Below are 10,151 nucleotides of genomic sequence, written 5' to 3'. Positions count from 1 at the left end.
TGTTAAAGGAATCAAAGGCATGGGAGAAAACAGGGACAATGTACTAAATTAGATGGTAAGCTATGGTCATCTTGAGCAGGCCCAAAAGGCCAAATGGCCCACTCCTACTTCTGTTTGCACATTTTCTCTGCATTCTGTGCCTCTGCACATGACAGAACTTGATGTAACTACACAACTCATAGATAACCATAGGCTTCAAAGCAGAAATCATGCCTGAGTTGATCCAAGAGATGGCATGATGATGAGGTGGGGCTGATTTATTGAATCCAATTTGTGTGGATGAAGTGTCAATGAGGATAGTAGCCATGGAGCATGGAGGAATGCTATTCTGAAGAAAGAGTTGCTTGATGGCCATGACAAGTTGCACACAAGGTACTTGCTTTGATTTATATGTCAAATGTCAAATGTTTGTGCCATCTGTTTCTGAACATAGCATTTATGAAGGAAGGGAAAGCTGGAAATTGTATAGAAATAAGGTGAGTTGGGGTTTAGATGAGATTCAAATGCATGGAAATAAGATAGTCGCCACTCAATGATGATATTCCAACTTTATCAACAACTACCTAAAGAAAAGAATTGAGAAGCACATTCCTGACTTATTCACATCATCTTTTCTCACCTTTCTAGCCATTATTCATGCTGTACCAATGAAGGAAATTCAAACAAGGTCATTTCCTTCCAGTTTTAGCTCGATATTTCTCTCACACTAAGGCTAAAGTATGATAGGTGCCAATTTCCTTTGATGTAGATATTAGTGTAGTAAGGTGAAATGGTGGTTTGCACATATGGGCAAAATATTGAAGCCATGCTTAATGTAAGCAGCCTAAATTATATATCTAAGATACATCTGCCTCCTTCAAAGCTAAAATTGGATTCTACTACCCTGCAACAAACAAAAACAGAAATTGTTGGAGGAACCCAACAGGTCTATCAACACCTGTGGAGAGAAAACAGAGTTAACATTTCAAGACTAGTGGCCCTCCTTCAGAACTTCAGATTTGCCAGACCTGCTGAGTTTCTTCATCAATTTCTGTTTTTGCTTGTTTCAGATCTCTAATAAGGTACAGACTAGTCTTAAACTTCTCTTTTGATCCCTTTCTTTTAATATTCTTGGAAGGTGAAACCACAAAAATGTCTGCAAGAGATGTGTCTCTATCTAGAAGTGGTGGGGAAACAATAGTTTCATCAGCCCCTTTGTTATCACAAATTGCTCTCTTTTGAAGTTTCTTTAATACCTTTAGCTGTTACATTCCAACAATCCTCCACAATTTTTTTTTGCCACCAAACTACTGAATTTAACCAAGCAGCCATTTTATCTTTGAAGCAGTTCTCTTGAAAAAAAGACACATTTGGGAATTAAGGGCTAAAAATGCTTGTATTATTTTGGGGTTCTAACCTGAGGTTGTCATAATAAAAGTTCTCAGAGGAACTTGAGATGGCAATTTGCCATGGCATCTACTTCAACAGAATGATTAAATAAGTGAGTAAATTTTTTTTCTCTCATTCATTGAATGCCATTGTCATGGCTGCGCCCTCATTTACTGTCCATCCCTAATTGTCATTAACTAAGTGTATTGCTAGACTATTTCAATGGGCAGTTAAGAACTTTGTGGGAAAATGTGAATAATTTGTTTGCCATTATAGTGCTACTTCGCAATACTAAAGAATCTAACATTTATTAATAATACGTTTGACTGAGTAAATCTAATTAGACAGGCGTAAAGAATGAACTTCAAAGCAGATAAGATGACTGTAATTTAACGCTGTAATTTTGATATCACTTTACTATGGTTAACAGAGTTAGGCAAATCCTCCTCTGTCAGTTTCAGAGTCAATGATTCCAGTGCTCTCATAGTTGACATCCCATCCTCCTATCACTATAGATTCAGCGCATCTCGATCTTATTTGCCCGAGATGTCGTGGGCGGCACGGTGGCACAATGTAGGGGTATGGGTGGGTTACGCTTCGGCGGGTCGGTGTGGACTTGTTGGGCCGAAGGGCCTGTTTCCACACTGTAAAGTAATCTAATCTAATGTCCTGTGTGCTCATCAATTAACTTCCTGATGTATACGGGTTTCCAGTTCTGCCTGACTTCTACTTGTGCATTCCCATCCCATTAGCACCTGAACCTTCAGCTCCAGCTCCTCTCCAGTACTATCCTGAAGATTAGAATAAGATGTTCATCAATATGTACACAATTATATTATCACATTTCAAACCTGGCCTCTGTTGCCAAGCATGTCAAATTTCTAGACTTCAATAAGATTATCTACTTGTAATAACCGAACACATCAGCATTTCCCAATATGACAACTGTGAAGCTGACATCAAGTTTTGGCATCCACACTTCTTCACGAAAATTCAGAAGTTGTTGATTGCGATATTTGATTTCTCCACAGGGTGCACAGTTAAAATCCCCACAGATGGAGCTCTTCAGAAAAAAATACTTAATTTGGCATGAACTTGCACTTTTACACTGTTAGACTCACTGTAAAAAATCTCTTGGCAAACATATGCCTTTTTGATTGAGGTGCAAATGGGTTTTAATTGCATTCTAAGTTGATTGATTAGAAATAAACAACCTCTCTGACCTCCTCATAGGTCTGCTCCTGGGCCTGGCCAAAGTGGCCATTAACAGGTCCAGACAGTGGGCCGTGGAAGGGGTCGTTATGGCCAATTGCCTGCCCTCTTCTGTGGTTACATCTGGGCCTGGGTGTCCCTGGAGAAGGAGCACTACCAACACCCTCAAGGTCTTCAGGGAGAGATGGGCATCGCAGGATGTGGGGTATTTTATTTCCCCTCTGACTCTATTTTGATTTAGTCCCTGCCCTCCCCTTTCACTTTTTGATCACGCAGTATTGCCCTTGGATGAGAAGGGCACGACTTGTTACTGGCCACTCGGGTGTTTCCTTTCTTCCTGGTGGTGGAACATAAATAAAATTTTATGCACTCATTGTTCATTCACTGTTTAAAAAAAAACAACCTCTGTGACCTGCAGAAACATATTTTATGTTTATGCACTATTGAATTTTATGATGAAAATGAGTTTGTAATTTTCATATAGTGTGTGTTTAAAATTTGTTTATAATTAATCAGTTTCTAACTTAATCCCATATGTCCATCCTGACCTTCATATAACTGTAGCATGATTAAAAAGTGAAAGATGGTCAGTGTTTTTACTTGCCACTTTGCAGTTGGTGAGAAATTTTCAATGTGATTGACTATTCAGTCTGCTTGATGGTATCATTATTACTGGATCCCAAAGATCCACTTCTTCAACCCCAGAACTAAAAGTGTACTGTGCACCACAGATATTGTTAGATTTGTATGGGCAGCTTTTATAAAGATGCAAGCTTTGTCAATTCTCCATTATCTGCACATTTTGGGCCAATATAATTTATTTGACTTTATCTGTACAATAATTCTCTGTGGCAAAATGTTCTCTTGCAATATAAGACTTTATTCAAGTATTTTGGCGACAACTGTCATATTTGTTATTTGAGAAGTAATCTGCACCAGTGTTTTTCAAAAACACTGCACTCATCTCGTATTAACAAATTATAGTGTAACAGCAGTTTCTGGGGCCAAGTTCAAGAAAATACTGAGATGATAAACATCCATAGAAATAGTACTCCTTTTGAGCTTTCAAGCTTTTGAATGGATATGTCCTTTCTTGAATAGTTTTCCTCTATTAAAAATGCCAAATTGTTATGATGTAGCATCACTAAGTGTCTACTGTGCTGAAGTATTCAACTCCTCAAGCATAGAACATGAATGCATAGAATTTGAGAAAAGCCATTACTGTTTACCTTATCAATTCCAATTAAGAAATCTGCATTCAGATTTTAAGATTAATTTGACTTCCCAGTGGAGAGAGTCACCAGTCTTAGTCAGGTTATCTTTGGTGGGGAGATGAACAGTTTCTGAAAAGCAAGCCTAACTTTCCAACTGAACACAGATGAATCCTAGTAGGTCAGCAAATTGAAGGTGGCCATTTAGATATTTCACACAGTATAACTGTAAAACGAATGAATGCATAGTTATTTGAGTTTGATTTGATCCTTGCTTGAAATGTAGGCACTACTTTTGTAACTTTCAATCAGAAAACCACTTTTGCATCCAATTGCAGCAAAACTGTACTTGGCCCATAAAGAGGGACGGAAATGTGTTGCTGGAAAAGCGCAGCAGGTCAGGCAGCATCTAGGGAACAGGAGAATCGACGTTTCGGGCATTAGCCCTTCTTCAGGAATTAAGGGCTGAAGAAGGGCTAATGCCCGAAACGTTGATTCTCCTGTTCCCTAGATGCTGCCTGACCTGCTGCGCTTTTCCAGCAACATATTTCCATCTCTGATCTCCAGCATCTGCAGACCTCACTTTCTCCATAAAGAGGGACACAAATTCATGGCAACCAGCTCACTTCCTGGACACGCAATGTCTGTCCACCATTTACAAAACACAAGTCAGGAGGATGATGGAATACTCTCCACTTGCCTGGATGAATGCAGCTCCAACAACACTCATGAAGCTCAACAGAAACCCAGATGAAGCAGCCCTCTTGATTGGCATCACATTCACTCCCTTCACTATCAAAGCACAAAGGTAGCAGTGCATGCAAACAACAAGATACATTGCAGGAAATTACTTAGTCAGCACCTTTCAAACCTGTAATCTTTATTGGCTAGATGGATCAGAGCAGCAAATGCATGCAAAGATCACCACCTGCAAGTTCACCTTCAAATCACACATCATCCTGACTTGGAACCATACTGCAGCTCCTTTACTGTCACTGAGTCATTATCCTGGATCTATCTTCTTAACAGCATCTTGAATATATCCTCACACCAAGGATTGCCGTGATTCAGCCCACCACAAGGGCGGCACGGTGGCACAGTGGTTAGCACTGCTGCCTCACAGCGCCAGAGACCTGGGTTCAATTCCCGCCTCAGGCGACTGACTGTGTGGAGTTTGCACGTTCTCCCAGTGTCTGCGTGGGTTTCCTCCGGGTGCTCCGGTTTCCTCCCACAGTCCAAAGATGTGCAGGGTCAGGTGGATTGGCCATACTAAATTGCCCATAGTGTTAGGTAAGGGGTAAATGTAGGGGTATGGGTGGGTTACGCTTCGGCGGGTCGGTGTGACTTGTTGGGCCTGTTTCCACACTGTAATCTAATATAATCTAATCTAATCTAAAATAAATCCCTCACAACTTCCTCAAGGGCAGTTCTCGAGGAGCTACAGGGAGTGACTGAATAGGCTGGAGCTTCTTTTCCCTGGAATGTCAGAGACTGAGGGGGTGATCTTATTGAGGTCTATAAAATCATGAGGGCCATGGGTAGGCTGAAGAGCCAAGGTCTTTTCCCAGGGTAGGGGAGTCCAAAACTAAAGGCATGGGTTTAAGGGGAGAGGTGGAAGATTTAAAAAGGACCTGAGGGGCAACTTTTTCATGCAGAGGGTGGTGCATGTATGAGCTGCCAGGGAGGTGGTGGAAATGGGTACAATTACAAAATTTAAAAGGCATCACTTTGAGTGCCTGAATAGGAATGGATTAGAGGAACATAGACCAAATTCTAGCAAATGCGACTAGATCAGTTTAGGATATCTGGTCGGCGCAAATGAGTTCAAATGACGGGACTGTTACCATGCTATATGACCCAATGACTCAAGTTATCAATAGAAAGGGTGAGTGTGTGCCAGGAATCCTGGCTAACTCAGTTGTGACTGACACAATCTGGATACAAAATTTGCTTCTTTCTTTTCAAGGGTTCTTCGCGAATTCTTTTCAAGGGCGACTTCTGATTTTCAGGAATTCCTTTCTCGTTATTACTAACTTGTTTAATAGATGATGCTTCACATAGTAACAATATCTTTAGTATGTGTGCTAACATTTGAAGCACTTGAATTTGCATGAATGCAGGAACAGTGGAATTCGTTAATATCCTCAATAGTTGCCAACACTCCATTAAGCTTTAATCCATAATATACAATGAACACATTAATTTAGTTGATAGCACTCTATTTAATTTGGCACATGATAACAAACATAATTTAACTGACCTGTTTCTGCATCTAAAACAAAACTTTCACCTTGAATATACCTTCCACAGATAAGGGAGGACACAGAAAACACATTTCTAAAACTAGAAAGTATTAAGTAAGCAGTTTAACACATTCTTTCTGGTATCTCAGACCTCAATCTCTGATTTAAATTTGACAACTAACACCTTGTTCATTACATTAAAAGCATCCACTATATATTGTGACCTAAAACTAAAATTTCCATATCAATTTTCAAGGAATTCCTGACTTGATTGATTTTTGGCTCATTGTTGGCTAAGTATTTGTTTTAGGCAAAAGTGAGTATTGCAGATGCTGGAAATCAGAGTCTAGATTAGAGAGGTGCTGGAAAAGCACAGCAGGTCAGGCAGCATGCCAGGAGCAGGAAAATCAACGTTTCAGGCAAAAGCCCTTCATCAGGACTGTTTTTTTTTGATGAAGCTAAAACGCACAACACCGGATTATAGTCCAACCAGTTTATTTAAAGCCACAAGTGCCTGCTCCTTCCTCAGGCAGCTAATGAGAGAGAATACATTAACCACAGAATTTATCGTAAAAGGTCAAAGGATCACACAATTTATGCGAATGTATTGAACAAACCAGATGGCTATTAAGTCTTCAATCAGTTGGAATGGAGGTGCAGTTTTTGATTGATTAATATATAAATCCCTGCCCCCAGATAACTTCAGATTTTATCAGAATAAAGGTGACACCTTAGATCAGGCATTGCATTTTAGATGTGAGGCCATGTTTTAAGTGTGTTTTATATCACATCCTGGAGCCAGACTGGTTTTATTTCCAAAGTATGAATTTATAAAATGCCACATTGACTGACTGTCTACAGATTGTGTGCTTTTTGAACAAGATAGAATGTAGCTGCAAATTCAAATCTGCAAATGCAATTTCACCCCATAGATTTATATATGTGTGTGTGTGTGCGTGAGAGAGGGAGACAGAGAGTGAGTGTACAGTGTGGTGGGGTGACCTGTATTATGACATGAGTCCAAGATCCTGGTTGAAGCCGTCCTCATGGGTACCGAACTTGGTTATCAGCCTCTGTTCGGCATCTCTGCATTGTTGCATGTCCCAAAGTCCATCTTGGAGGACATTTATCCAAAGATCTGAGGCTGAATGTCCTTGACAGCTGAAGTCCTTTCCCACATGGAGCAAACATCCCTGTCTGGAGAAGACTTCAGCTGTCAAGGACATTCAGCCTCGGATCTTCAGACAAACATGCTCCAAGGCGGACTTTGGGACATGCAACAACGCAGAGGCTGATAACCAAGTTTGATACCCATGAGGATGGCCTCAACTGGGATCTTGGGTTCATGCCACACTACAGATCATCCCACCACACTATACACTCACGCTCTCATATACATACACTCCCTCATACTCACTCATACTCCCTTTCAAGCACACACACACTCTCTCTTTCTCTCTCTCAAGAACACACGCACACATACACACTCTCTCTCCCTCTCCCTCCTTCTCTCTCTCTCACTATTTGCAGCTACATTCTATTTTGTTCAAAAAGCACATAATCTGTAGACATGATTTGGAGAGGCCAGTGTTGGACTGGGGAGTACAAAGTTAAAAATCACACAACACCAGGTTATAGTCCAACAGGTTTATTTGGAAGCACAAGCTTTCAGAGCACTGCTCTTTCATCATATGAAAGAAGTGAAACTAACAGGGTCATTCTAACAGATGAGAGACTTAACAAACAATAATTTCAGTTACATCACACTGTAAACTTTTGCTATAGGTTCTGTGTCTTACAATCTTATAGTCTACAACCACCTGATGAAGGAGCAGTGTGCTGAAAGCTAGTGCTTCCAATTAAACTTGTTGGACCATAACCTGGTGTTGTGTGATTTTTAAATCTGTTGACAGTCAGTCAATTTGGCATTTGGAAATTAAGCCAGTCTGGCTCCAGGATGGGATACAAACAGATTGAAACATAGTTAAAAATCACACAACACCAGGTTATAGTCCAACAGGTTTAATTAGAAGCACACTAGCTTTCGGAGCGCCGCTCCTTCATCAGGTGATTTTAAACTTTATATGTTCTAGTCCTGAAGAAGGGCATCTGCCCGAAACGTCGAATCTTCTGTTCCCTAGATGCTGCCTGACCTGCTGTGCTGTTCCAGCAATAAAGTTTCAGCTTTGATCTCCAGCGTCTGCAGACCTCACTTTCTCCTAGTCCAACACAGGCATCTCCAAATCAAGATTGAAACATGGCCTCATACTTAAAATGCAATGTCTGACCTAAGGTGTCACCTTTATTCTGTTAAAACCTGAAGTTATCTTGGGGCAAGGATTTACATATTAATCAATCGAAACCTGCACCTCCATTCTAACTGATTGAAGACTTAATAGCCATCTGGTTTGTTCAATACATTCGCATAAGTTGTGTGACCCTTTGATCTTTTGCTATAAATACTGTGCCTAATGTATTCCCTCTCTGAGGGCTAGCTGCCTGAGGAAGGAGCAGGTGTTCTGAAAGCTTGCAGTTTCAAATAAACCAGTTGGGCTATAACCTGGTGTTGTGTGATTTTTGACTTTGTCTACCCCAGTCCAACACCAGCAAGTCCACATTATATTCTGTCAATGACGCTTTTAAATTTGTTTTCTCTACTTTGCAGCCTTCAAATTTCCCTCTTTCTAGCTTTTTTTTTACCCCTATAGTTAACTCTCAGTTGCCCCTTGTTGCTTCCCCCTCCTCCTGAATCATGCAGCCTACCTCTTTCTCTTTCCACTTCCAGATGTCCTTTCATCCCCTTGCAACCTCCCTTTCTCACCCATGTTCAGCCTCTTCAGCAATCCCTGTCTCTCTCTTTTTCCCAAACATTTTGCAGCCTCTCAGTCTGCCTCAATCCCTTTACAGAACTCTCCTCTCCCAGATCCCCTTGCAGCCCTTCCCGATCTACATCTCCTTTGCAGTCTCTCACTCTTGCCATAAGACTCTTGTAGCTTCTTTCCTCCCCCAAACCCCTTGCAGTCTCTTTCTCCTCTTCACCTTCCCCCTTGCAGGTGCAGCCTCTTTCTTCTCCCAGTGGTTGCCCTCCTGTAGCCCCCAAAGACCCAGCAGTTGGATGTCCTGCCAGGCAGCTCCCCAGATTTGCCATCCCTGCCAACCTAACAGTCCCACACATTCTGCCCAGGACTCAGAAAGGTAGCTAACATCATGAATTTTTCCCCATAGTTTGGGGGAAATTTACATGCTTTCCCATGGATCTGGAGCACTGATCTCAATAAGGTGCAGATGCTTAGCATACTTGTCTGGGTGAGAATCTCAGTTTCTGTATTTTGTCCTCGCACCTGAACTTTGGAAGCTTCTGAAGGCTTTTCAGTTGAAAGTGGTCTGAATTCTTGGCATTCTCTAGTACAAAGTTCAAGGCTTGTATGTATAGAACAAGTTTGGCGAGCAGGACCATTGGTAAATAGACTATCACACTGTCAATTTGGTTACTGCAGATTTACTGCTGTTTATCATAAGACAATATTTGAGCAACAAGATTAAAAGATGTATCCTTTAGAATGAGAGAGAGAGATGGAGAGGCAGGAAAATTTATGGAAGGAATTCCAGAGCTTTTAGGACTTTGATAACTGAAGGCAGTGTCATGAATAATGGATTGATTAAGTTGGAAATGCTCAGGGACCAGAGTTGGAGGTCTAAAGAGCTTGCAGAGGTACCTGGGGAGTATTGAAGAAAAAGTGAAGGGTAAGATGTGTGATTCTTTTTAAGTGGAGCTGTAACTTAATGAAACCAATACTTATTGTGATATCAGGGATGATTGATGAACAAGAAGGCAAATCTCTTTGTAAAATCATCATCCAGAAGGCGTGACAATGAACATTTATCAGTATATTTATTGTTTATGGGTGAACAAAGAAAATTTACAGCCCAGGAACAGGCCTTTCGGCCCTCCAGGCCTGAGCCAATCCAAATGTACTGTCTAAACCTGTCGGTCAATTCCTAAGCATCTGCATCCCTCTGCTCCCCACCTACTCATGCATTTATCCAGATGCATCTTAAATGAATCTATCATGCCTGCCTCTACCACCTCTGCTGGCAACACGTTCCAAACACGTTC

The 10,151-nt window shown here is 41.1% G+C and overlaps 1 protein-coding gene across 1 annotated transcript in view; it reads left to right on the top strand.

Annotated features, from left to right (window-relative positions):
- Nucleotides 1-10,151, top strand: part of LOC122551933 (inactive dipeptidyl peptidase 10-like) — a 1,705,342-nt gene that overhangs the window by 1,601,628 nt on the left and 93,563 nt on the right. The window contains exon 14 of the mRNA XM_043694504.1: nt 8,820-8,875. Within this exon, the coding sequence (XP_043550439.1) occupies nt 8,820-8,875 (56 nt within the window). The remainder of the gene's footprint in view (nt 1-8,819; nt 8,876-10,151) is intronic.

Source organism: Chiloscyllium plagiosum, chromosome 7, assembly GCF_004010195.1.
Source record: "Chiloscyllium plagiosum isolate BGI_BamShark_2017 chromosome 7, ASM401019v2, whole genome shotgun sequence".
Lineage (NCBI taxonomy): Eukaryota > Metazoa > Chordata > Chondrichthyes > Orectolobiformes > Hemiscylliidae > Chiloscyllium > Chiloscyllium plagiosum.
This window is presented reverse-complemented; position numbering and strand designations above follow the sequence as displayed.